Source organism: Balaenoptera borealis, assembly GCF_965194805.1.
Source record: "Balaenoptera borealis genome assembly, chromosome: 20".
NCBI classification, from domain to species: Eukaryota; Metazoa; Chordata; class Mammalia; order Artiodactyla; family Balaenopteridae; genus Balaenoptera; species Balaenoptera borealis.
In genome coordinates this window covers 20,179,219-20,206,850 of record NC_138879.1, presented here as the reverse complement: position 1 = coordinate 20,206,850, position 27,632 = coordinate 20,179,219, and the positions used below count along the sequence as shown (strand labels likewise).

At 55.1% G+C, this 27,632-nt stretch overlaps 1 protein-coding gene across 13 annotated transcripts; it reads left to right on the top strand.

Annotated features, from left to right (window-relative positions):
• Positions 1 to 781: 781 nt before the first annotated feature.
• JUP (junction plakoglobin) lies at positions 782 to 27,632 on the top strand. Of its 13 annotated transcripts, none has more exons than XM_082372256.1 (15): positions 782 to 934; positions 12,006 to 12,221; positions 15,400 to 15,656; positions 15,895 to 16,133; positions 17,001 to 17,202; positions 17,999 to 18,143; positions 18,270 to 18,373; positions 20,073 to 20,411; positions 22,040 to 22,195; positions 22,406 to 22,525; positions 25,126 to 25,276; positions 25,377 to 25,498; positions 26,049 to 26,088; positions 26,349 to 26,514; positions 26,844 to 27,632. In XM_082372256.1, the coding sequence occupies exons 2-14, from the start codon at positions 12,014 to 12,016 to the stop codon at positions 26,498 to 26,500; spliced, it is 2,235 nt and encodes a 744-aa protein (XP_082228382.1). In that variant the 5' UTR covers positions 782 to 934; positions 12,006 to 12,013; the 3' UTR covers positions 26,501 to 26,514; positions 26,844 to 27,632. The 13 variants fall into 13 exon arrangements, with proteins under 13 accessions (XP_082228382.1, XP_082228381.1, XP_082228385.1 ...); XM_082372260.1 differs by having other exon boundaries at positions 789 to 949; positions 15,400 to 15,704; XM_082372257.1 differs by having other exon boundaries at positions 792 to 953; positions 12,009 to 12,221.

Sequence of the window (27,632 nt, the reverse complement as noted above, 5' to 3'; positions counted from 1 at the left end):
TTAAAAAAAAAAAACCCATCATTAATTTAACTTTAAGTTTTAGCAGTTGTCCAAGTGACTTCACAAAACTTCCTTCACCCCCATGAGAGAGAGATATAGCTCATATACCCATTTTACAGGTGTGGAGAAACAGGGTGAAAGACAAGTAATTTGCCTAAGATCATATAGCTACTAAGTAGCAGAACCCGAATCCAGGACTTCTAATTCTAAAGCTCATGAGCACTCCATCTTTGGGGGAAAAAAATCCCAACCCAGAAAAAAAAGCCTATGAAATGCTATACTAATATGTTATTACCACTTTGCGGCAAGGGTGAATAAGCCCAGTGAAGCATCATGCCTGACGCTGAGTTGGCTGGCCAGTGAAGGCGTCTGTCCTTGCCCCTCCTGACTCACCTGTTGGACAGGTAGGGGGAAGGGGAGAGTAATCATTCTTACCTGCTCGGAGGTAGGGTGGGACAAGACACACCCCATCCCTTCCATTGGTTCTTTCCTTAGTCTTACTGACAGTTCCTTGCCCAATCAGGAGGAAGTAACCCTCAATCTGCCAATAGGTGAGGAGTTAGGATGGAACCTCAAGTTGGAGAACGTCCCTAGGGCCGAGTGGCAGTCCCTGGGGCCAATGGCCAGCGGATAAACAGAGGCGGCGGTGAAAGGGGACTGGGCGCGAGGCTCCGCCTCTCCATAGGACAGTCAGGCCAGGCAGCCAGTAAGCCCACATCAGCGGGTGGGCGTCTCCCTCAGGGGCGGAGCTTCGAGGGGGCGAGAGGCGTGGCTTGGCTGTCAGGTCCCTTCGCCTTTTGTTCGGTTAGTGAGTTGCTGTCTTGGCCAGAGTCCGGAGCAGCCACCGCCCGAGTGTGCTGAGCTCAGTTCGCAGCCCGCGCCGGCTCCCATCCCGGCCCGATCCCTACCCAGCCCGGCCAGGCTCCAAACGCAGGTGCGGACGATCGAGGCAGGTATCGCTGGGGCGAGGGAAGCGGGGCGAGCGGACGAGAGGCCGATCCCCGCCGTCCCAGGGCAGGTGAGGGCGGGAGCCAGGGAGAGCCACCCTGCACCGGCGGCAGGGGGCGCGCTGGGGTCCTGGGCGCGGTGACTAAGTGGGCGCGAGGTTCGCGCGTAGCGCGACTGGGGGCTCCGAGAGCCGGTGTCTGAGAAGGGTGGGGAGGGATCAGGGCAGGTGCCTCCGGGTCGCGCCTCCCCCGGGACCCGCGGAGCTCGCTGGGCGCCGCGTCCCTGACTCTGGCCCTGCCTCTTGCGGCGGAGACTTTAACCTGCTCGGCCTGCGTCCCAGCGCTCACTCTGTAATCAGGAATTTACTGTTTGCGAAACTTGCTGCCGCTGGTCTCTTTGGGGCCACCCTCACCCCACCCCACGCGTTATCCTCGCTTTCCCTCCCTCTCTACTCCCCCAGGCCTGGGTGGGGCCCTATTGTCTACGCCCGGCTTGCCCAACTGTGAGGGCTGAGCGCATATTTTCCCAGAGACGCGGGCCCCACCTGCCGAGCAGGTGAGCACACGGAGTCCGGAGGCCCTGCCCTTCAGCTCTGCGAGCCTGGTCGGGACTGTACCTGCGGCGTCTCCCTCCGCTCCGTTCGGGTGGGTGCCGGGCTCTGGCTCCGCCAGCGGAGGCGGGAAGGGATGGCAGTGGGATTGGTGCTGGGCCCGGCTCCGCGCCCAGCCGGTGTCTGGCACCCGAGGCTCAAGATAGGGGTCTGGGCGGAGGGGTCGTGCACGGGTGGAGAATTCACCGGCCCAGTTTCCAGTAGCTGCGGCTTCCAGAGTGTTGATATGGGAACAGGACTACCCTTCCTTTCTATCCTCTTCTTGGCGGAAAAATCACCCAGAACAAACTTTCCAGGAAGGAGTATTCACGGCAGCTTTCTCTGGGGGTTTTCCTGCCTCCTTGCCCGGGGCTTCCCGCAGGCTTTAGGGGTCCTTCTCGGAGCAAAGCCCCCTCCCCCAGCCGGCCAGGCTGAACCTGGGCAGTGCCTGCGCTGTGACCCCGTCTTCCCAGCCCCCACCTCCATCCTGTTTGCTGGGCCCCTTGGGGCCTGAGGGGGAGACCGGGGTGGGGGGCCGGGCCAAAGGGGAAGCAGCTTCTTCCTTGTCTTCCTGTCTCCGGGGACCACCACACCCCCTCGCAGGAGGCCTGCCCTACAGGCTCTCTCCGGAGCTCTGCCCCCCTCCCCAGGAATGGGGGTGGGGCAGGGCCGGGCCAAACTGACTGAGGGTGGGGGGAGCGATTGTTCTGGTGTTTTTTTCCCCTCTGTCCCATCCCCCACGTTATTTAGCTGGCTGGGGATTGAGTCCGATGAGCGCGGAGCAACGGGGCTGGATTTCCATTTGATTTCTGGGTTTTGAAGGTGCATTCCTTCTGGAGGCTTTTGAAGTTCTTTTCCTACCCACCCCCTTTCCGGAGAGACTTCGATGGGGAAGGTGGGACTGGAGGAAGGCTTCAGTGGGGAAGGTTTCAGGCAGAGCTGCGTTAGCTGCTGCCCTCCCTACTCCCCCCAGCAATTTCCTGAGAGCCCCTTCCCTGGCCTCCTTGGGGAACAGAAAGGGGAATGTAACAGCCAGGTTCTCCATTCCTGAGGTGAAGGGAAGGTTGGGGGGATCAGGGTTGCTTGCCCTGACTCGCTTGGGAAGACCCGTGCCGCCCTACGTAGATGGGAGAGTGAGGGCGGCGGAGGTCAGACCCACCCCATGGAGTGCCCTGGGTCAGGGGGAGTCCCATGCCTCTTCTGCTCCAGTGGGTGTCACAAGGGCAAGGAGTTGGGGCAAAATAACCTGTTTTCCCTCTTCTCTGTGCCAAAGTGGAGGAGGGGAAGGTGTTGTTAATTACACTGGTTAAATGATTAGGTTAGCTAATCTGGCTCCTGACTTCCATGAAAAGATAATACTGAGGAAGTATTGTTAGGAGGTGCAAACTGGCTACTTACTGGACTGGAGGGAGAGGGGAAAAAAAGGTAGGATCCAAGTGGTCATTTCTTGCTAGATCAAGCCTCAGCTTGGGTGACATGAGCCCTCCCCGTGCCTCCACCCGGTCCCACCCCACCCCAGTTACAACCCCATTTCCTCTGGAATCTCTGTTTGGGCTGCCAGGGATGAGGCTTTGAGAGTGCATTGCATGGGAAGGAAGGGGTACTGATTGGGCAGGTGCAGGTGACAGGGGTCTCTCCCCGGCCTGGGAGGGCTTGGGGAAAAGAGCCACCTTAGAATGAGATGGGGCAGTTGACTTCTCTACAGAAGGGCTGTTATTTGGACAGATGTTGTAGTGGGGCAGTTCTGAGCATAGGGATTTAGGCTTGGACTGAGCTAGGTTTGATTCCCAGCTCTGTCGCTCGTTACCTGCGCGGCCTTGGTCAAGTCACTTCACCTCTCTGAGCTTCAGTGACCTCCTGGGCAAAATGGAAATAATGGTACCAACTACTGAATAAGTACTTGATAATTGGTCACTTAAAAATTAAGGGACTACTTACGGATTCCAAGCACTTTCATTAACTGTTCTCACTTAATCCTTATGACCATCCCTCTAGGCAAGTATCATTACCCCATTCTACAGGTGAGGAAATGGAAACTCGGGGAGTTAAGTAACTTGCCCAAGGTTGCACAGTGAGACCCAAGCAGGGCCAAGGCTGGCATTTGGGTCCTTTGGCGCCAAGCCCAGGGCCCATCTTGCTGTATCACCCCACCCTGGCTCTGGGAAGAATTTTTCTGCCATCCCTTTTTTGAGAGTCTCTGCTTAGGAGTTTGGGGAGAAGAGAATTCCAAAGGGTCCAGGGTGGTGTGTGTGGTTGGTGAAGGCAGGGGCAGGTTTGCCAGGTAGGGGTGACTCACGTCCCAGCCTCCTGCCCCCTGAAACCCCTGCCCCTCCCATGGCTTGGTTTTTGGCTCCTGGTGGAGGGGGCTATCTCCCCAAGGCCAGGGGCTGTGGCGGATGTGTGGAGGAGGTTTGGCAGGGAGAGGAGGGCAGGGGTCAAAGCTGCTGCCGCCTCCTGTCTTGAGCTGGGCCGAGCCATGGACTGTTCTGGGCTTGTCCCTGTGTAGGAAGTGGGAGTTGTCTGCTTTGCTGGGGGCTGGAGCTGGGCCAAGATAAAGGGGGGCCTGTCCCCTGGGGAGTGGAGAGAAACGAGAGTCAGATTTAGGACCGGACCAGTGTCCTGCTGGACTCCACCAGTCAGCACTGCCAGCCTGCTCTTGGGCGGGGAGCTGGCTGTCCTCTGGAGCGGGGAGCCCTGGGGGCTGGGAGTAGGTTTTCGCTGAGGAGGCCTTTCCGGTGATTGGGGTGGGGTCAGCAGGGCCTGGGTCCTGGAGGGAGGGGCTGGTGTTACTGTCCTCAGACCTCCCTGGCTCTGGCACGTCTGCCAACCGGGCACCTGACACCGGAATGGGCCTGGGAAATGGGGCCTCTATCTGTGTCAGTATAGCCTGGGTACTGAGCCTATCAACACGGGGCTTCCAGATCCCTTGAGGTCAGGAGGGGACCCTAGGCATGGGGAGTTATTGATCCTGGAGAAGAGAAGGCTGAGGGGACTTGATGTGACAAAGAAAGAACGAGAATGAACTCAGTCCCGGGTGATTGCTGTGAAGAGGGTGACAGGCTTGCAGTTTTCCAACAGCCCTGAAGACACAAGAGCGATCGGGACTCTTATGGAAGGAATGGAGGCTAGATAGGAGGAAGGACTTCCTGCCTGTTAGAGATGAGATCTTGAGTTGATGAGTAAGAGGGAGATGCTGGTGGAGGCTCAGGGTTGACTCTTCTCTGAAGAGGATGAAGCAGGGTCCCATCCGTGTGAGCTGGGGGAGAGCCAGCCTGCCCCAGGAGAGAGGGCAAGTAGGAATCACTACCCTTTGGGGCGAGTCTGAGGTCTGTTGGGGTCCCTGGGGAAACTCTTAGTCTTGTGTCTTTTGGGAGGAGAGACCTGGCCATGTGAGAGGCAGGTAACCATGAGCCGCTGGCCCAGTGACCCCTATGAAGGGAAGGAGCAGTGACTGGGGCAGGTCATCAGGGTTTGTGTCTCTGCAAGCGACACCATGAGGCCTGCCTCCTGGGACATGGTTGAATCTGGTGGAGGTCTGGGGGGCGTGGACTGTCCTGATTTCCAGCAGCTTCCTTGGCTAGGCTGAAGAGAAAACTCACTGACCACTCCCCCTTTGCTCAGCCTCCTGGCCCCTCAGGCTTTGGGGGCCCTCAGGGCAGGAAGCTCAGCTTTCTATGACCTGCAGTGTGGGTTAACAGGTTGACTGTCTTTCCTCACTGTGGGGACAGAGGATTCTTGTCTCTGGATTCTTGTCTCTGGTGAGTGGCAGGGACAGGGGAGAATTGGGGCGGGGCTGGGCAATCAATACACTGCTTATTTGGGGGTGAGTGGAGGTTGCACTCACTACACGACTCCCCCTCCCACTTGATTGAAAAAGTAATATCTGATCATTTTACAAAACAGTTGGAAAGTTTAGGAAAGTTTCCAAGAGAAGAAAGAAAGTCACCCGTAATCCTGTCGAGGCATCTAACCATGAACATCTCTTTCCCTTCTCTTTTCTTAGCATCCTCTTATTTCTCAGCCTCGCTCTTGGATGATCTTATGCTCTGTATACGATAACAAATTTTAACCAAATCTTTATCCAAACCCTAGTTTTCTCCAGCAAATGCTGAACAGGGAAGTAAGAGTTGGGTCTTCCCTGCTTTTCCAGGAGAGGGCCAGGCAGCGATCCTTGCAGAATGAAACCCTGGGGAATCACACCCTGAGGAGTAGACATGAGTTGGGGTCGGACCCCCCAAGCCCCCCTGGGTGGGGGTGGTCAGGTGGGGACAGCAGGCACTTGGGTATTGAGGTACGTCACAGCCCCAAGTGAGTCCTTAGCTGTTGTTTCCTGAGGCTGGTAAAGTGTTTTTCCATTCCCAGGAGTCCCGGTTTAGGGTCATCTGTCGGTTTGGGATTTTTGCCCACCCAGGGTCCCCAGCAGGGAATGGCGCTCCAGCAGGAGCCCTCTCCAGGGTAGCCCGGAGTTTCCCAGGGTCCAGCCACCTGGCCAGGCATTTCCCTCTCCTCCAAGTCCCCTTCATTTTCCCACCCTGGTTTGTTTGCTTTGGGCAGGAGCCCAGAAGGAAGAAAATAAACAGCAGCTGGGTCGGCCTGACCTGAACCTCTACCCGCAGCCAGTCCTGGGCCACAGCTCAGGCTGTCCTCCAGACTAGGAAGTGAGGGCTTTCGTCCGGAAGCTCAGGATGGGCTTCTGTATCTTCTCCCGTCCCCAGGACCCTGGCCACGCATGGTGCCCGCTTCAGTCCCTGCCCGTTTGGAATGACCAGTCTGATGGGGGAGACCACAGTCTCTGCCAAGGAACATCTAGTCTGCGGGTGGCGGACGTTTCTCCTGGAGCCACCCGTCTGAGGCGAGAGGCCTAGTTGGGAAGCCCCAGCCTGATGGGGGAGACAGGGCTGTCAAGGGATGCAGTCCTGTCTGTCTCCGTACTTTTCTAGAGTCTGTTTCCGTCTGTGCTTGGGACCGCTCGCCAAATCTCTGCTGGAGCCGGAGACAGAGTGGGGAAGGCTGGTGGCTGGTGACACTGCAGAGCCCAGCCTCTCCCCTGGGGCTGCTATGTGGGGAATGTCCAGGCCTGACTGGCCTGCCGGCCCCCAGCTGCAGAAGGCAGCACGTGTGACCGGGGAGAGGGGCAGCGCCATGTCTCCACCTGGCCTCCCCTCCCAGGACCTGGACATAGCTCGTCTTCCCCGGCCACACCTCCCCCGACCTCAGGGGCTCTGGCCTAGGGCCGGGAGGCAGCTCCCCTCCTAGCCTTCATCTGAGGGTTCAGGGAAAGGAAACCTGGGTCTTGCCCTGGGTACTGGGTCCCACAAAGCAGGCTGGCTACCGGCTACCTTGCCAGGCCCATCTCTGCTGGCTTCCTCCTCTGCCATTTCTGTGTTTCCCTAGTAGAAGGACGCTTGCCTGGGCCTTTCCTACCAACAGAGGCCTTGCACAGTCATGGTTGTGTACTATGCACACAACACACAGCCGTCTGAAGAAAGGAGTGTCTTGATTGTCTCTACTTTACAGAGGAGGAATGAGGCTTCAGGAAGTTGCGTGATTTGCCCAAGGGCACACGGCCAGTGAGTGCGGGGGCAGGATAGAGCCTTCCCCTGACCCCCATGCCCTCCCGCCCTGCCCATGGCCCCCTTCGTCTGTCATTGTCTGAGCCCCTGATCCGTGTCTGCACAGGGTGCTGGCCTCTGGCCCAAGGAACTTCTGGAGGGCCCTGCCTGCTCTAATGCAATGTTTCTGAGCCGGGTCCCAGCTCACCTCTCGGGCAGCCCATTCCTGTCCTGGTTTCCCGGCGTCTTACTGACACTTGGCGTCCTGCAGCACAGCCCAGCCCGTCACTGCGGCAGGTGCTGGCAGGGGGAAGAAGCCTGATGTAGCTCTGGTGGGAGTTCCTTTTATTTATTTTTAATTTTTAATTTTTTTTTGGCCATGACGCATGGCATGCAGGATCTTAGTTCCCTGACCAGGGATCGAACCCGTGCCCCCTGCAGTGGAAGCGTGGAGTCTTAACCACTGGACTGCCTGGGAATTCCTGGGAGTTCTTTTTAATGTCAGAGCTGGACCACACTCTGCCAGGACAGTCTTGGATTTAGGGTGCCCGCTGCCAGCCCCCTGGGTCGGCCACGCGGCGGAGGAAGCAGGAGCGACAGGCGGGGTAGGCCCCAAAGCATCCCCCTTGCTAGCTTGCAGATTCCTGGCCAGTGTGGACTGGTGGGGGAAGGGTCCTTCGCACACCCTCTTCAGAGCCCCTGTCTTCTCTCTTCCTGTCCCTTGTGAGGTCCCCCACCCCACCCAGTGATCTCTGAGCTGGCTTCTTCCTTCTGCAATAGAGATTGCTTGCTAAACAAAGTGCCCCCATTCAACTCAGAGCCCCGCCCTGTGTCTGGCTCTGCCCGGCTTCCGCCAGGGTGCAGGGGCAGGGCCCGCGTCTGTCTCGCCTCCTTCCACCCTGGCTCTGTCCAGGGGCATTGTGGTGGGTCTCACTCCAGGTCCAGGACAGAGAGGGACAAGACCAAACCGGGTGCGGCCTCCTCCACCCTGGGAACTGCAAAAACAGCATTTTTGTTTCTTGTGAAAGAATTCCCCTGGGGCTTCTCTGGTGGCGCAGTGGTTAAAAATCTGCCTGCCAGTGCAGGGGACACAGGTTCCAGCCCTGGTCCGGGAAGATCCCACATGCCACGGAGCAACTAAGCCCATGCGCCACAACTACTGAAGACTGCGCCTCGCTGCAACTAGAGAAAGCCCGCGTGCGTCAACGAAGACCCAACACTGCCAAAAATAAATAAATAAATAAATTTATTAAAAAAAAAAAAGAATTCCCCTGGTTCTCCTGGGGAGTAGGTGGGGAGACAGGTGGGGCTGCTTGACAGCCCTGCCTGAGGTCTGACTTATATCTTTCCTGTGGCAGGAGTAGCTCCCTACCAGCATGCTTTCTTCAAGAAGAGTTCTGGTGCGTGTCCTCTCTGGACTGCTTTCCACCTCTGACCCTGCCCACCCTCAGCCTTTTCTTGTCTGTCATGGGAATTCTGACTCTTTATTCCTAGAATCTTAGATATCAACATTCCTCTGAGATCACCTGGGCTACCCTTTCTGAAGATTAAGCACAGAGAGGGAAAGCTGTTGCCCAAGGACACACAGCAAGTTTGCAGCAGAGGTGGGACTAGAACCTGGGACTCCTGATTGCCGAGCAGCAGGTGCTCGGCTCCACCTGTGCACCTCCTGCCCCCTGCCCATCACTCTCTTCTGCAGCAGGGTGTCTGGCATTCTCTCCTTGGTGGGCTGGAGGCTGGTTGGCAGTGAGGCAGATCTGGATTTGAGCAGAGCGCCACTGTTTTTCAGCCTGGAGCTTGTTTCCTCACCTAGAAACTGGGAATAATAAAATGCCGGCCAGGGTTGCTTCTAGGGAAGCATGAGATTCATTTGCTAGTTAAGGCTCTCCCCCCCGCCCTCCGTCCCCCGCCTCCCCTCCGCCATGGATCCTTTGACCTTTGAGGGCTCTGTCTCGCCCTGGGCAGCTGTCCAGCCCTCAACTTCTCTTGGCTCCAGGCCTGGGCTGGCGGGGGTGGTAAGGGGCCTGCTGAGGAAACGCCCCTCCCATGGCCAGCCTTGACCTCGGTGGTCCCTTTGGATATGGGGCTGGTGAGGGGATTGTCCCTGAGGTTCCGACCAAGGCCCATATCCCTCTCACTTGGCTCAGAAGCACCAGGGTAGGCGGTGGATCTCTACTGGTCTCTTCTGGCTCCGGTGGGGTGTTTTTACTGATAGGGCTGGAGATGTCCAGTTTGTCCTAAGCGAATCTGACTGAGGCTCGGCATCCAGATGTTGGCTCAGCCCTCTGCCCGGCAAAGTGGCCTTTACAGGGTTAATGCAACTGTATTTACTGACACAGTTTCATCTTCCTTCTCCAGTGCTTGGACGTCCAAGGCCTCCTGCCTGAATTTTCTCCCCGGGGGCTTCTGCGACAGGCTTTCTCCTCCCAAACTCTCCTGTATTCTCTGTGTCTGTCTGTCCAGGGAAGGCAGGAGTGCCGGGCAGTGTGTGGTTAGGGCGGGGGCGGGGGGAAGGGCTCCCCCTGAAATAGCCACACTTGGCCGGTGCCTGGAAAGCAGCTGGGCACATCTGGAGGCACCGAGCCTGCTTCTGTTGATCAGCCGGAAACTCTGAGTCACTCGGGGTGATGGGAGGAGAGGAAGGAGTCTGCGGGGAGCTGGTCTGGCTCCTGCCTCTGCGGGTTCCAGGTGTGCTCACGGGCAGGGGAGGAGCTGGGGCCGCCATAAAAGGCGGGGAGACATGAAGGATCTTTGTCATCCTCCCGGAGGGTGGCACTGGGGCCGTCCCAGAAGACATATCCTTGGTGATCTTTGTTCCTGGGTTGGGACCAGGCTCACCAGCCACTCCAGCCTCGTCCTTAACTGGTCTCCCAACACAATGGGACAATGGGTTTGAGGTGCTGGGTGCTGCTGCCCAGCCTCACGGGTGGACCAGCCTGGGGTCTACTTGCCATCTGAGGCCACACTGGGTGTGCACAGGCCACAGACTCGGGTGTCACTCACACCTGGGCCTGGGCCTGGCTCTGTCATTTCTCTGCTATGCCTCCTTACTGGGTGGAGCCTCAGTTTCCCCATCTGTAAATGCGGGAGCAGAGCATGTGCTTCGAAACCCACTTGTGAGGATGATGACCTTTTTTTAATTTATTTTATTTATTTTTAAGATTTTTGGCTGTGTTGGGTCTTCGTTGCTGCGCACAGGCTTTCTCTAGTTGCGATGAGCGGGGGCTACTCTTTGTTGCAGTGAGCGGGCTTCTCATTGCGGTGGCTTCTCTTGTTGCGGAGCACCGGCTCTAGGCCCGCGGGCTTCAGTAGTTGCGGCATGCGGGCTCAGTAGCTGTGGCTCGCGGACTCTAGAGCGCAGGCTCAGTAGTTGTGGCGCACGGCCTTAGTGGCTCCGCGACATGTGGGATCTTCCCGGACCAGGGCTCGAACCCGTGGCTCCTGCATTGGCAGGCGGATTCTTAACCACTGCGCCACCAGGGAAGCCTTCTTGAAGGACACTAGGAAGGCCCTCACTGGGGCACAGCTTCCCTTGCCCGTCCTCCCAGCTGCTGGACTCTAGAGGTCAGCACCGAGACGGGAGCTGGACAGACCAAGTGGGAGTCACCACCTCCCTGGTACAGAGGCAGGCCCAGCTATTCATGAGCCTCAAGTGGCCCCAAGTCTCTGAATAGCAGTGACCACCCCAAGGTCTGCCCCACCCCGAGGGAGAAGCAGTACTGATATCTGGCCAAGGTCACCAACATTGAGCACCTACTGTGTGCCAGGCACCAGGCTGGGTCCTTTACGAATCTGGTCCTCACAACAGCCTACGAGGGAGGTGGTGCTACCCCATTTTACAGATGAGGACTGAGGTTCAGCGGAGCGGTGAGTTGCCCCAGTAGTATGTGGCTGAGATTTGAACTGGTTGGTAGGATTCAGAATTCTGGGAAAGGCTTCTAGGAGCTGGAGTGCTGGAGAGATGGGGTTCTTTTTTTTTTTTAAATGAAATGAGGTTAAGGTTTTTTTTTTTTTTTTAAGGCAATCAGATGTTTTAATTAATTTATTTATTTATGGCTGTGTTGGGTCCTCGCCTCTGTGCGAGGGCCCCCTCTAGCTGCGGCAAGTGGGGGCCACTCTTCATCGCGGTGCGCGGGCCTCTCACCATCGCGGCCTCTCCTGCCGCGGAACACAGGCTCCAGACGCGCAGGCTCAGTAATTGTGGCTCACAGGCTCAGTTGCTCCGGGGCATGTGGGATCCTCCCAGACCAGGGCTCGAACCCGTGCCCCCTGTGTTGGCAGGCAGATTCTCAACCACTGCGCCACCAGGAAAGCCCAAGATGGGGTTCTTAGGGCCTGAGCCTCTGGGGTCACTCGTGATCCTGCCCCATCTGCAGGAAAGTGAGATCTTGGAGTCTCTGAGGCTTCCAGAGAAACCTGTCTGGCTGCTTCCCTGCCCCACCCGGTTTCCTGCCCAGTGCCTGGGGTGTAGCTGTCTCACCTCTACAGTTCTTCCCAGGGGGCCCCAGTGGATGGGGGTGGGTCTGCGGGACCCCAGAAGCTGTTGGAGGTCCTGAATGCCTTCTCCTGCTCTGGGGGTTTTGGTCTGGGACAGCAAGGTGAGTGAGCTGAGGGCTGGGTTGGGGCATCTGGCCCTTTATGCCCCTCCTGCCATTGGGTTCACCCCACCCTGGACTGGAGGTCAGAGATGCAAGCCCAGGACTCACAGACAGGTGTCCCATCCTGGTGGTCCCTCCCTGGGCTTGGTCCCTCCTGTCTCCCACCTTCCTCCACAGCCTGCTGACGGCCTTGCAGCTGTGGTGCGGGTTAGGGGTGATGGGCAGGGCCTGGGGAGAGGCTGAAGGTGGGGACTGGGCCCGGTGATGGGATGCCCCACTGCGGCCAGCTCATTTCCTGCCCCTCCTTTGTGTCCCCAGCAGCCACCATGGACGTGATGAACCTCATCGAACAACCCATCAAGGTGACCGAGTGGCAACAGACGTACACCTACGACTCGGGCATCCACTCGGGGGTCAATACCTGCGTGCCCTCGGTCAGCAGCAAAGGCATCACGGAGGAGGACGAGGCCTGTGGGCGCCAGTACATGCTCAAGAAGACCACCACCTACACCCAGGCGGTGCCCCAGAGCCAAGGTCGGGATCCCTGGGGACTCTTCCACGGGAATATTCCAGCCGAAAACCAGGCTGGGCCCTGGAAGGAGGTCAGGGTCAGAGGAGGCAGACTTTAGGGGGCACCCGGTCTGAGGAGAGAGGCACAGCTACTGTTTTTTTTTTTTTAATATATAAATTTATTTATTTATCTATTTATTTTTGACTGCATTGGGTCTTCGTTGCTGCGTGTGGGCTTTCTCTAGTTGCTGAGAGCAGGGGCTACTCTTTGTTGCGGTGTGCGGGCTTCTCACTGCGGTGGCTTTTCTTGTTGCGGAGCACGGGCTCTAGGCACGCAAGCTTCAGTAGTTGTGGCACGTGGGCTCAGTAGCTGTGGTTCGCGGGCTCTAGAGCACGGGCTCAGTAGTTGTGGCGCACGGGCTTAGTTGCTCCGCGGCATGTGGGATCTTCCCAGACCAAGGCTCGAACCCGTGTCCCCTGCACTGGCAGGCGGATTCTCAACCACTGCGCCACCAGGGAAGCCCCACAGCTCCTGTTCTTAGACTCACCAGTCTGAGGGAGGAGGCACAGCAACTTCAGAGCGCCCCCATCTGGGAGGGAGGCAGATTCCTCTTCCGTGAACCTCTAGGACGGAGCGGAAGCATAGTCCCTGCCCACCAGTCTGAAGGAAGAGGCACAGTCTTTGCCTTCCATGAACTTACAGTGTGATGAGGAGGCATCACCGCTGCCCTCGGGGAACTCAGGGACTGTGGGGAAGACACAGTCCTCTTGCTCCAGGAGCCTCAGATATTCCGGGGAGGTAGAGCCCGGTTCTGGGGCTTAGTCAGGGGTGGGGATCCCCGTCAGCCCAGGGTGCCCTGCCTCTCTGGGGGAGGGAAGTATCCAGTCCTGTGTGTAGTCCACAGATGCCTCCAGGGCCCTGAATGTTGCAGCCCAGAGAGCTGTGGGAGCTGGGGAGGGTGAAGGGTAGGCTGTGGCAGCCTGGGCCACGGCAGAGCTCAGCCTCTGCACCCCGGGAGGCTCCTCCCACACAGCAGGCAGAGGCCTCTCAGCTTGGCAGGGCCAGGCATTGTGCTGGTAGCTCAAGTACAGCATCCGGGTGGGAAAGTCATGTGGATGGTCCCTCCTTCCCGACTGATTGGAGGGTGGAACCTCTGCCTCCCTCTCTTCGGGGCTTTGGGACACTCGCCAGGGCAGGGCGGCCTGGGAAGCCGGGGCACCTGTTCGTGGGACTCCCAGACCCACCAGGGGGTGGAGCCTGGACTCTTAGCTGAGAGCCCACCTCTTGCTTGCTGAAACCCACAGTCTGGACTTTCCCTCTCATCTGCTCTATTCTACTGGGTGGCCCTCTGGGCCTCTATTTGCCTGCCCATATAATGGGAGAGTTGTCTCCTTTGGGGAGGATGAGGGTATAATTAGAATGGTGAGATTTCAGGGTTGAAAAGAGACCGAGGTTGTCTCATCCTACCCCTACCTGGTGGTTAAGGGAGGGGCATAGAGTCGGAGTTGGATTCTGGAGTCAGGCTCTCTGAGTTCAGATCCCAGCTTGGGTTCTTATAACCTCTCTGTGTCTCAGTTTTCCCATCTATAAAGCGGAGATAATAATAGTCCTTACGTTCTAGGATTGTTGTAAGATTAAATGAGAAAAGTATAAGGAAAGCACTTAATTCACTGCTAAGCACATAATAAGTACAGGCACACCTCGTTTTATTGCACTTCACTTTATTACACTTCGCAGATACTGCGTTTTTTACAAATTGGAGGTTTGTGGTAACCTTGCATGGAGCAAGTCTATCGGTGCCATTTCTCCAAAACATTTGCTCACTTCATGTCTCTGTGTCACATTTTAGTAATTCTTGCAATATTTCAAACATTTTCATGGTTATTCTATTTGTCATAGTGATCTATGATCAGTGATCTTTGATATTACTACTGTGACTTGCTGAAGACTCAGATGGCGGTTAGCATTTTTTGGCAGCATTTTAAAATTGAGATATGTACATTTTTTAGACATAATGCTATTGCACACTTAATATACTACATACAGTGTAAACATAACTTTTATATGCACTGGGAAACCAAAAAATTCATGACTCACTTTATTGCAATATTCACTTCATTACAGTGGTCTGGAAATGAAACCTCAATATCTCCAAGGTGTGCCTGTACTCAAAAAATGTTAGCTATTCCTTTTAATAATAATAATCTCTGAACGTTTTTTTAGCAATATGTGCCAGGCACATGCATCCTTTCTTTTTCTTTTAATAAATTTATTTATTTATTTATTTATTTATTTATTTATGGCTGTGTTGGGTCTTCGTTTCTGTGCGAGGGCTTTCTCTAGTTGCGGCGAGCGGGGGCCACTCTTAATAGCGGTGCGCGGGCCTCTCACTGTTGCTGCCTCTCTTGTTGCGGAGCACAGGCTCCAGACGCGCAGGCTCAGTAGTTGTGGCTCACGGGCCCAGTTGCTCCGCGGCATGTGGGATCCTCCCAGACCGGGGCTCGAACCCGTGTCCCCTGCATTAGCAGGCAGACTCTCAACCACTGCGCCACCAGGGAAGCCCCATCCTTTCTTTTAAGAGCAATTCACAACTTTTTTTTTTAAGATTTATTTATTTAATTTATTTTTATCTGCGTCAGGTCTTAGTTGCGGCACGTGGGCTCTCCATTTTGGTGCGCAGGCTTCTCTCTAGTTGTGGCCTGTGGATTTTCTGTTTTCTAGTTATGGTGCACAGGCTCCAGGACGTGTGGGCTCTATAGTGGCGTGTGGGTTCCAGAGCGCGAGGGCTCTGTGGTTTGTGGCACGTGGGCTGTAGTTGAGGTGCGTGAGCTCAGTAGTTGTGGCACGTGGGCTTCGTTGCCCCGCGACATGTGAGATCTTAGTTCCCTGACCAGGGATCAAACCCGCGTCCCCTGCATTATAAGGCGGATTCTTTACCACTGGACCACCAGGGAAGTCCCAATTCACAACTATTATCTCATTTAATTCTCGTAAGAATTCCCTGCGACAGACAGAGCAGGTGGTGCCCCATTTTACAGATGATGTAACTGAGGCAATGATGCCCTCCTCAAGGTCACTGGTTAAAGGTGGAACTATGAGTGGTGGTCTGGGAGGCAGTCCAGAGGACCCAGATGGGATGCCTGCTCCCCAATGTCCCCCTGCCTGCATCCTGCAACTCAGTTCCTGCCTGTTGGCCCCCAGGTGACCTGGATTACCAGATGTCCACGACAGCCAGAGCCAAGCGGGTGCGGGAGGCCATGTGTCCTGGTGTGACAGGAGAGGACAGCTCCCTGCTGGTCACCCAGGTGGAGGGACAGACCACCAACCTGCAGCGGCTGGCTGAGCCATCCCAGCTCCTGAAGTCGGCCATTGTGCATCTCATCAACTACCAGGACGACGCCGAGCTGGCCACCCGGGCCCTTCCTGAGCTCACCAAACTGCTCAACGATGAGGACCCGGTCTGTGAGGGGCCTGGCCGGGCTGGAGGCAGGACAGGGAGGGGAGAGGTCAGGTGTCTGCAGGAGAGGGCCCTACCTGGGGTGGAGGGAGGTCATTGACCCAAAGCCCCATCAGTGGGAAGAGTCTGACCTGGGTCTGTCTGAGCTTTGTGGATGGGTCTCCTGGCCCTTCCTTCTCACAGCGGCAACCAACCTGGCCCATCTGCTCAGGTCCTCCCGTCCTCCCCCCTCCCCCCAGGTGGTGGTGACCAAGGCGGCCATGATCGTGAACCAGCTGTCGAAGAAGGAGGCGTCTCGGCGGGCGCTGATGGGCTCGCCCCAGCTGGTAGCAGCCGTCGTGCGCACCATGCAGAACACCAGCGACCTGGACACAGCCCGCTGTACCACCAGCATCCTTCACAACCTCTCCCACCACCGCGAGGGGCTGCTTGCCATCTTCAAGTCGGGCGGCATCCCTGCCCTGGTCCGCATGCTCAGGTACCGACCCCTACTCACTGCGGGAGCCTGGGGCTTCCCCTCCCTTGGACTCCCCACCCTGCCCACGTCCCTGGGCTTCCATACATTTATTGAGCACCTACTATGTGCCAGGTGCAGAACCACACCCAGTCTTGGTGCTCAGCTGCTCACAGCCTAGCAGGGGAGACAGGCATGTAACTCACAGGTTAGTTATCAGGATACAGTATAGATGAGGGCAAAAGTGTGTCCAGGATTGGTCAGCGGAGTTCCAAGAAGCTGTTCACTCTAATGGCAGGGGGTTGACGGATGAGTGGAGTTTGGCTGGTGTAGTTGAAGGGAAGAGTATTACAGGCAGAGGGAACAGCATGTGCAAAGTCCCTTGCCACCTTTATCTTTCCCAGCCTTGCAGTGTTGATTGGCCTTTTTCCTTACATCATATTAGGCTGCGAGTTACCTAAGGGTGGAGATACTGATCTTATTCGCCTCTGAGTCCCTTGCAGGGCTTCTCTAGTATGAGGCCTTCCACATGGCAGTTACTCAGTAGGGACAGGTGTCGAGGGGACCAACCGTGAGTTTAGCACCCAGCCGGGAGCCCAGAGCAGGAGGAGTCGTGGTCCCAGTGGAGAGAGGAGAGGTGCTGTGTGCTTTGTGCATAGAAAGGGCTGGGGGACTCCCCTGGTGGTCCAGTGGTTAAGACTCCACGCTTCCACTGCAGGGGGCGCGGGTTTGATCCCTGGTCAGGGAACTAAGATCCCGCATGCCACACGGTGTGGCCAAAAAAAAAAAAGTGGGGCTGGACTCAAGGGACACCATTGGGGTGTCAGTACTGGGAGGTGGCCCACGTTTACTTGGTACCTGGCTCACGCGAAGCCCCTGCCCCTATCCTAGCTCCCCCGTGGAGTCGGTCCTTTTCTACGCCATCACCACGCTGCACAACCTGCTGCTCTACCAGGAGGGCGCCAAGATGGCGGTGCGCCTGGCAGACGGGCTGCAGAAGATGGTGCCCCTGCTCAACAAGAACAACCCCAAGTTCCTGGCCATCACCACCGACTGCCTGCAGCTCCTGGCCTACGGCAACCAGGAGAGCAAGGTGGGCCGCACCCCGCCCCCAACCAAGACCTGCAACCCCCATGGCATCACCCTCTGTCCAGCGGCAGCTTCAGGCCACTGCCTTCTTACCCTTTTTAGGTTAAATATATATGTATATACAGATGTACATGTTTCACCATATTACTGGATATTTTAAGGATAAGGGAAAGAAAAAATTCATTATCCTCATACAACCGTGTGCTTCTCCAATGCTTTCCTGTGGGCATATTTGTACACAGTGGTAGTTACAGCAATTTACATCTTTGCATCTGTTTTCTGCATGATATTAAAATTTTTTTTTTTTTTTTTTGCTAGACTGTCCTCAAAAGCACCCTCTATAACAGCAAATAGCATTTCATTTAAGTGGAGGCCCCAGACTTTATTCTGTGGGAGGGCATCTAGGTTGCTCCCGGTTTTCCACCTTTATGAACGAACGATGCTGTAATGAACATACTCAGGTACACAGCCTTTCCCAGAGAGTAGGAAAAGTGTTTCATCAGTGGGGCTGAGGATTTTTAATATCTCTAAGCTTTTACTCAGAGTTCCAGGTACTTTCCAAAAGGACTGCATTATTTGCAATGCCATCAGTGGCAGTGTATGTTAGTAGTTTCACCACATCCTTGCCAGCATTGTGTATTACCTTTTTTTCCCCAACATTTTGGCTTATTTAGTAGTCACAGAAGCTCTTCAGGTTTTAGATGAAGCACAGTAATAACGGCTCTGTCACCCCCCCTTCCTTCTCTGTTCCCTGTTTTGGTCCCATCTGTCTCACACTCATTGCCCCCCTCCCTCCACAGCTCATCATCCTGGCCAACGGAGGACCCCAGGCTCTCGTGCACATCATGCGCAACTACAGTTACGAGAAGCTGCTCTGGACCACCAGCCGTGTGCTCAAGGTGCTGTCCGTGTGTCCCAGCAATAAGCCCGCTATCGTGGAGGCTGGTGAGTACCGTGGCCGGTAAGGGTGGCCCATGTGGCCGGGCAGGCGGGGTTGGGGGCCCTGACCAGTGACCGGACTCGGTCAGCGGTGCTCCCCTGTGGCTGACGTGCCCCCATCTCCCACCCCAGGTGGGATGCAGGCCCTGGGCAAACACCTGACGAGCAACAGCCCCCGCCTCGTGCAGAACTGCCTCTGGACCCTGCGCAACCTCTCGGACGTGGCCACCAAGCAGGTGAGGGAGGTCATCGAGCCTGGGTCCGCCTCTTCAGCCACCTCGTCCTTCCATCTTACCGTGTCCAACTTCCTGTCTGGGAGTCTGACCTTAGGAGCTGGGTGGGGAGACCGGAGGCCTCTATATCTTGCTCCACTGTGGCTGGGGATGGAAGTGCCCTGTAGCCCCTCATCCTTTTAGGCTCAAGGCTCTAATCCCTGTTAGGGATTCAGAAAGGGGACTAGATGGAGGAGGCTGATGTTTCTTGGCTGGGGTTCAGGTGGTGTCAGAGGAACAGTTCTGACCTAGACCCTGGGCGGGGAGCAGTAGTGTGCAGGAGACGGCTTGGGGGCCCCTGGTGCCTAAAAACAGCTTAAGGAAAAATGCAGTTTCAGGACAAATCTTCTGGTCCCTCCTTCCAACCTGTCATTGCTAAGAATTGCATCAATCGGCTGCTTGTTGAGCACCTGCCATGTACTGGGCTCCACTAGGCACTGGGGACATTGGCTCCTTTACCCCTTTCAGTACTTGGAGGTAGAGTGCGGGGCCCATCATTAGATAAAGAAACAGAGGCTCAGGTGGTACAGATACACAGTGGAATGTTACTCAGCCATTAAAAAGAATGAAATAATGCCATTGGCAGCAACACAAATGGACCTGGAGATTATCATACTGAGTGAAGTAAGTCATTCAGAGAAAGACAAATATCATACGATGTCGCTTATATGCAGAATCTAAAAAAAACAGACTCACAGACTTAAAGAACAAACTTATGGTTACCGGGGGGAAGGGTGGGGGGAAGGGACAAACTGGGAGTTTGGTATTAACATGTACACACTGCTTTATTTAAAATAGATAATCAACAGGATCTACTGTATAGCACAGGGAACTCTACTCAGTACTCTGTAATAACCTAAATGGGAAAAGAACCTGAAAAAGAATAGATACATGTATATGTATAACTGACTTTGCTGTACACCTGAAACTAACACAACATTGTTAATCAACTATACTCCAATATAAAATAAAAAATTTAAAGAAAAAGAAAGTTTTCACAGAAAAATAGAAAAAAAAAAAAAGAAACAGAGGCTCAGGGAGTTAAGGAATGGCCCTTGGTCACAGCTAGCAGACAGCAGAGCTGGGATTTGAACTCAGGACTGTCTGTCCCCAGATCCTGGGGTCTTCCTGTTCCATCACAGGGCCCACATGGCTCCCCTTGGGAGAATGAGGCTCCTGGGTTAAGGATGTTTCCTGAAAGCAGATTTGGCCTGGGGACCACTGAATGGGCAGCAGCTAAGGCCCAGAGAGGGGAGAAGCATGTAAAAGTGGGTCAGCTGGGCCATGGAAGCGTGGACCTCCTCAACAATTTCCTTCTGGCCTAGGGGCCTCCCTCGGCCTGAGTAGAGCTCTGTTGGGTCTGAGGACAGGAGTGGGTGGAGGAAAGAGCGTGGAGCTTAGAGACAGGCTTGAGTTCAGATCCGGCTCACTAGCTGTGGGTCTGTGGGCAAGGCCCTCAACCTCTCTGGGCCTCAGCTGCCCCACGACTACCTTCTCACGGGTGTTGGCAGGATCACGGGGATGAACACACACAGGCAGGGCCCATCGAGTATGAGCTGAGTGGGCTGGAGACCTCCTTAGGCCATCCGTTCTCCCGGATACACTTGGGAAGACCCTGCGTTTGGGAATCTCCCTCACTCTGCACTGCCTCCCCCGACCCCAGGAGGGCCTGGAGAGTGTGCTGAAGATTCTGGTGAACCAGCTGAGCGTGGACGACGTCAATGTCCTCACCTGTGCCACGGGCACTCTGTCCAACCTGACCTGCAACAACAGCAAGAACAAGACGCTGGTGACGCAGAACAGCGGCGTGGAGGCGCTCATCCATGCCATCCTGTGCGCGGGTGACAAGGATGACATCACAGAGCCCGCCATCTGTGCCCTGCGCCACCTCACCAGCCGCCACCCCGAGGCCGAGATGGCTCAGAACTCCGTGCGCCTCAACTACGGCATCCCGGCCATCGTCAAGCTGCTCAACCAGCCCAACCAGTGGCCACTGGTCAAGGTACCGCCCACTGCACGGTGGGGTCAGGCGAGGGGAGGAGCTCTGAAGACAGGATTAGGCGCTGTATGGGTTCAGGCAAAGCTGCAGTAACAAAGAGGCCTAAAATACAGTGGCTCCGATAAGACAAAAGTTTACTCCTCTCTCATGGTCCGGTTTAGACCTCCACAGCGGCTCTGCTCCTGAGACCCAGAATCCTTCTATCTTGTAGCTCAGCCATCTCCTAGAATAGAGCTTTAAAGTTTAACATGCACAGGACCACCCTGGGCGGTCTCATTCAACTGCAGGCTCTGATTCGGTGGGCCTGGGGTGGGCCTGAGAGTCTGCATTTCTAACAAGCCCCCAGGTGCTATTGGTGGTCCATGGAGCACATTCCTTATGCCAGAGGGTCTGGGCATGAGGATTGTCCTCACACGAACAGTTGGACTACATCATCCCCATAGGTGCCTTTTAGCCCTGGAGAAGTAGGGAGGGCTAGCAGCGACCAGAAAGTGGGACACATCACTTCAGCCCATACTCTGGAACTTGGTCATTTGGCCACATCTGGATGCAAGGATGTTAGCACTGTGTTAATGTGTCCTGCTCAAACTCAGGAGGGTTGCGAAAAAGACAAAGGGTAGAGAGGATTCTGGGGACACTTGGTGTCTGCTACTGGCAGCCAGGGTGGAGCTTTCTTGTCAGGAGGCTGCCTGGGTAGAGGAGAGATGTGTATCAGTTCCCTGTCACAGGCAGGGGAGGTGAGGGTGAGCCAGGGCAGAGCTACCGGTGTGTGTGACACCTGGCGCCAGAGAGTGAGGAAGCTGCCGTAGACTGGGGTCTTGTCAAAGGGCACAGGAGCCAGCTGGCAGGGGCTCCTATTGCCTAAATTTTCAACAATATAACAGTCCAGATAAGAATGACTCTAAGTGATTATATATATTGTATTTTAAAGAAAGGGCAGCACGCGGTCCCTCCCCTCCTTGGTCTTGGTCTGCAGCACAAGCTCGAGGTGGGCGGAGGGTTTGCACCCTGACCCAGCAGCTAAGTTGACAAGTGACCTTGGCAGGTCATCCACTCTGTCCTCATCTCCCCCATGATTTTCATCCCTGCCCTCCTGGTTTCTTGTTTTGAGGATCAAATAAGATGATAAATTGCTCCCCAAGGAGCCCTGGGAGGCCAGAATGGCTCCTGGGAGTTGGAGGACCCTGGAGCAGAGACCTCTTCCCAGAGCCGCCTGCTGGGGAGTGATTACAGTGTGAGCGTCACCAAAGCAGGAGGCTTCGGGGTCAACCCTAGTGAGGACTCCCTCTCCCTGATAATCAGGGTTTGGGAACTATCAGAAAAGCAAGACTATGTTGTCTGTGAGTGGGAGGTAAGAGAGAGGGGACAGGGGGCAGTGTCAGGGCCTGGGGGCTGATGGAATATTCTGGAATGGGGTATCATTTTAGCAGGACCTCTAAGAGTTAGACATGAGGACCCACAGATCGTATGGAATAAGGGGCATGGGCTGGGGGTGATCTCATTCTCTGGAGATCTTCCAGCATGTCTGTGGCTGGCCTGGGGGACAGAAGAGATGAGAGGGGAAGGAGGAGATGATGCTGGAGAAGTGATGCCCAGGAAATGCCCTTGATGAGTGTCCCTTTTCTTGCCAGGCAACCATTGGCCTGATCAGGAATCTGGGCCTGTGCCCAGCCAACCATGCCCCACTGCAGGAGGCAGCGGTCATTCCCCGCCTCGTCCAGCTGCTGGTCAAGGCCCACCAGGATGCCCAACGCCACATGGCTGCAGGCACACAGCAGCCCTACACGGTAAGTGAACTGCAGGGGCCTGTGACCCTCTACCCTGGGAGTCAGGGTGTCCTCTGTGTGAACGTGTGCGCATGCGAGTGTGTAAATAAGGAGGCGAGTTGCAATTGATGCCAACTCCAAGGACCAGTGAGGTTTGCCAGGGTCGTGGGGGGGGTGTGACCACTCCCAAGGGCTACCTGTTGCTATGCCCCAATGGCTCCTCTTGTACAGGATGGGGTGAGGATGGAGGAGATCGTGGAAGGCTGCACCGGGGCCCTGCACATCCTCGCCCGGGATCCCATGAACCGCATGGAGATCTTCCGACTCAACACCATCCCCCTGTTTGTGCAGGTGAGTCTGGGGCAGGTGGGCAGGAGAGGTTCCCCCAACCCCTGCTTCTCCCCACTGCTGAAAGGGGAAGGTTGACAGCCACGGGTTTGAGGGGGGTCTGGGCCAGACATCAAGAGGTCTTTGGAGGAGTTTGGAGAAAAGTGGCCGCACCAGGAGTGACCACTTAGCAAACGCCAGCAAATGAAAACAAAAACTATGTTTTAATGTCCGAAAAAACCTAAAAGCATTGAAAAGTAAACAGCAAACTGGGAAAATATTTGCAAGCATCACAACAGACAAGAGTTTAATATCTTTCATATAAAAAGAGCTCGTTAATACTAGACCCCAGTGCTAGACCCCAGCAGTTATATAAGAAGAGGCACATGCAATTCCCAGGTGGCTCATAAACAAACAATGCTCAGGACTTCCCTGGCGGTCCAATGGCTAAGACTCTGCACTCCCAATGCAGGGGGGCCCGGGTTCAATCCCACATGCAGCAACTAAGAGTTCACATACCACAACTAAAGACCCCACATACCTCAACTAAGACCCGGCGCAGCCAAGTAAATAAATAAATATTTAAAAAACCCGAAAAACAAAAAGCAATGCTCAGCCCCAGGAGTTTAAAGAAATGAAGCTTACCCTGCAGTGAGAGCCCATTTTCCACTATCAAATTGGCAAAGAAAAGAATGGGAGTGCTTTGTGCTGAAGAAGATGTGATAAAATGGGCAGTCTTATACCCTGCTGGTGGGAAGATAAGGTGGTAAAACCTTTCCAGAAAGCAGTTTTGAAATACGTATAGACAACCAAGTAGTACAGGTCTGGGACTCTGTCTTTATGCAATAGCGTAATGTAACTGAAAACATGGCATAGATGTATGCACAGAGCTGACAATTGCAATGTTACTACTAATAATTGAAAATTAACCGGCTGTCCAATGATAAGAGAATGGTTAAAAAAGGAATGGTCCATTATATCATGTGGTCATAGACAATGGTGTTGAAGAAGAACTTTTAGTTTTTGAAATGTTTTTCCTTTAATTATTAATGTTCAGAGTAAGGAGTTGGTGCGGGTAGCTACCTCCACTTGAGATTGATGAGGCTTTTTGCTTTTTGTTGTTGTTTTGCTTTGTAGCATTCTCTTTCTCTCTCTCTTTTTTTCCTTTAATTTAATTTAATGTTTTATACAGCAGGTTCTTTTTTTTTTTAAACTTAAAGGGTCCTTCTTTTTTTTTTTAAATTAATTAATTTATTTATTTATGGCTGTGTTGGGTCTTCATTTCTATGCGAGGGCTTTCTCTAGTTGTGGCAAGTGGGGGCCACTCTTCATCACGGCGCGCGGGCCTCTCATTATCGCGGCCTCTCTTGTTGCGGAGCACAGGCTCCAGACACGCAGGCTCAGTAATTGTGGCTCACGGGCCTAGTTGCTCCGCGGCATGTGGGATCTTCCCAGACCAGGGCTCGAACCCGTGTCCCCTGCATTGGCAGGCAGATTCTCAACCACTGCGCCACCAGGGAAGCCCCAGCGGGTTCTTTTTTTTAAAAATTAATTTATGTATAATTTTTGACTGAGTTGGGTCTTTGTTGCCGCGTGCAGGCTTTCTCTAGTTGCGGCGAGCGGGGGCTGCTCTTCGTTGCGGTGCGCCGGCTTCTCATTTTGGTGGCTTCTCTTGTTGCGGAGCACGGGCTCTAGGTGCGCGGGCTTCAGTAGTTGTGGCTTGCAGACTCTAGAGCGCAGGCTCAGTAGTTTTGGCCATGGGCTTAGTTGCTCCACGGCATGTAGGATCTTCCCGGCCCAGGGCTCGAACCCGTGTCCCTTGCATTGGCAGGCGGATTCTTAACTACTGGCACCGCCAGGGAAACCCCTATACAGCAGGTTCTTATTAGTTATCTACTTTATACACATCAGTGTATACATGTCAATCCCAATCTCCCAATTCATCCCACCCCCACCCCCACTCCCTCTGCTTTCCCCCCTTGGTGTCCTTACTTTTGTTCTCTACATCTGTGTCTCTATTTCTGCCTTGCAAACTGATTCATCTGTACCATTTTTCTAGATTCCACAAATATTAATAGTTAATATACGATATTTGTTTTTCTCTTTCTGACTTACTTCACTCCGTATGACAGTCTCTAGGTCCAGCCAAGTCTCTATCTCTTTCTCTCTTGAGTATCAATATGAACGCATAGATTTTTTTTTTTTTTTGGCTGCTCTGTGCTGCTTGTGGTTTGTTCTCTGACCAGGGATTGAACTCATGCCCTCGGCAGTGAAAGTGCAGAGTCCTAACCACTGGACCGCCAGGGAATTCCCATGAACTCATAGATTTTTAAGGAAAAGTTATTGAATAATATGGGAAAATGCTTTATGCTACAATGTTTGATAAAAAAACAGGAATCAAATATATGTATATGACTATGATAAAAATCCAATGGAAAGAAGCTGTGTCTGGGTGGGGGATTGTGTCCAGTGTGCTTTTCCATTTCTTTATACTTTTCTTAGACTTTTCACGCTTTCTACTATGGGCTTGGGTTAAATCCAAAAAAGGGAGGCAGAGATGGGCAGGGCGGTGAGGTGCCTCACGCCCGCCTGCCTCACGCCCGCCCCGCACCCCCTCTCCCCAGCTCCTGTACTCCTCAGTGGAGAACATCCAGCGTGTGGCCGCTGGGGTGCTGTGCGAGCTGGCCCAGGACAAGGAGGCGGCCGACACCATTGATGCTGAGGGGGCCTCAGCCCCACTCATGGAGCTACTGCACTCCCACAATGAGGGCACCGGTGAGGGGCTGGGCTGGGGGTGAGGGGGGAAGCTGGGCCTTGTTCCCCCAGCCTGGGTGGAGGCAGGCACCTGACTTGGCCTGTCCTTTTCTCTGCTCAGCCACCTACGCTGCTGCCGTCTTGTTCCGCATCTCCGAGGACAAGAACCCAGATTACCGTAAACGTGTGTCTGTGGAGCTCACCAACTCCCTCTTCAAGCATGACCCTGCAGCCTGGGAGGCTGTGAGTATCCTGGGTTGGGCTGCAGTGTCTGGTTGTGCAAGTTGCGCACTGCACAAGGATTGTACTTTTAGGGAGGCCTCTACCATCCTGTCAACTTCATAGATTTTTATTTTATAATTGGATCATTTATGACAATTCCCAGCAGATGGAAGTAGTAGGTTGAACCATCTACTGTTTTTGACCTACAAAATGGCAATTTTATTTTGTCCAAACTAATATGAAGTGTTGGGGCAGGGGTGCCTTTCTCTAACTTGCACAAAGGTGCTGTATGGGCTGGAGGCTGCCCTGATCCTGGGTGGGGCAGCTCCTGGCACCCATTCTCTAGTCCTCTCCCCTCCACTCCCCTCCCCGCTCTAGTTCTGCGGGTGCCTCCAAGCGTGAATGGTGGGACCCTCCACCCTGGGGAGGTGCCTGAGGAGAGGAGTTCATCAGGGCACTGTGTAACCCTATCTCATCCTCTGTTCCTTCAAGGGGTCTTTGCCCCCCAGCCTGGAGCCTGCGTTTTCCACCCTTCCCCTCCCTCAATGTTTCTCTTTGTCTCCATCCTCAGGCCCAGAGCATGATCCCCATTAATGAACCCTACGCAGATGGTAAGTGTGTGCAGAGCCCAGGGCAGAGGGGGTGCTGTGTGGGTGTGAGCAAGGGGGCAATTTTGTGACCCCAGGGCCAAAGGATCAGTGACAGCCACTGTCGTGTCCACATGCACTCCTGTCTGGGTCCCTGATGTGAGAGTCTGGGGAAGGGGGCGGACCCACGGGGGGCGGGCAGAGGTAGAAGGTGTGGCTGAGGGCTGTCCAGACCCCCGCGGGGTAGCCTGAGATCCTGGACGGAGCTCCCTTCTCCTCCCCAGACATGGATGCCACCTACCGCCCCATGTACTCGAGTGACATGCCCCTGGACCCCCTGGAGATGCACATGGACATGGACGGGGACTACCCCATTGACACCTACAGCGACGGCCTCAGGCCCCCCTACCCCACTGCGGACCACATGCTGGCCTAGCTGCCTGGACCCTAGTATGGCGACCCCTCCCCGCCCTGCTTTGCAGCTCTCCCTTCCCCCCTGTGGGCTGCTGAGACTCGGGCTTTCCCTTCCCTTCAGAACCTCCTTCTCATGGAGGCCCTCTCACGTTTCCCCTGAAACCCTGGCTCCTTTTTGGGGGGAACAAGTGTGGGGCCTCTTGGTGCTGAGCTCCCCCAGGGAAGGTGTGCCTCGCCTGCCTCATTCTGTTATCTTCGCTCGAGGCGAGGAGCCCTGCCCCTTCTACCATGGTGGCCGGGTTATGCACGAGCTCCTGCGGGCCACGGGGCTGGCCTGACCCCTCTGTGTCTGCCCCTCCCTCCAGGTGCGGTTCCCCATCTGAGAGGCTCTCCTCGCAGGCTTTGGGGCGAGATAGCCAAGTGCCTGAGCCTGGGCAGGAGGGCTGCAACTTCCTGCTGAACCCCGCGCCTTCAGAGGTCCTCTGTAGGGTCTTTCTTGGGATGGCGATCTGCTCTTGCTTTTCTGTTCTGGGCTGTGGGTCCAGGGCCCGACACCACCTCCCACCCCCGAGGCCCTGGCACTAAAGCTTTAGACTCGAGGCCCCCACTCTGTCCCCCCTCCTCCTGGGCTGCCCGTCTCCATAGGGCTGTGGTTCCTTCTCTGGCTGGCTCCGATTTGGTCACTGAACTCCACCAACTGTACTGAGCCCTGGGGGTCTCCAGGCCCCAGGTTCAAGGCCCAAAGGCCCAGAATCCAAAGCTTATCTTGAAAAGTTCAGGGATCGTCTGACCAGGGGGATGGGGCGGAGATACGGAGAGTGCCTCCCCTGCTCCAGGACACGGCCTGCTCCCTCCCCAGGATGCGCAGTTGGCTTTGGCCCCTCCCGGGGTTAGCAGCTCCCTTGCACCCTGTCCCGCCCACGCAACTGCCCTAGCTGACCCCCTGAGAAGTGCTCTTGGCTGACCCCTCTGGTGTGCGGTGAGGGGCTTTCTCTTCCCCTTCCTGTTTCAGACTCCCCCCACCACCTCCTGCACACGGGTGTGGGGGGCTGGGGAAGGTCCCAGTAGAAAATTTTATTATTATCGCTTTATGTTTTTGGTTATTGGTTTTTTTTGTATAGACCAAAGCAAAGAAAATAAAACTAAGACACAGA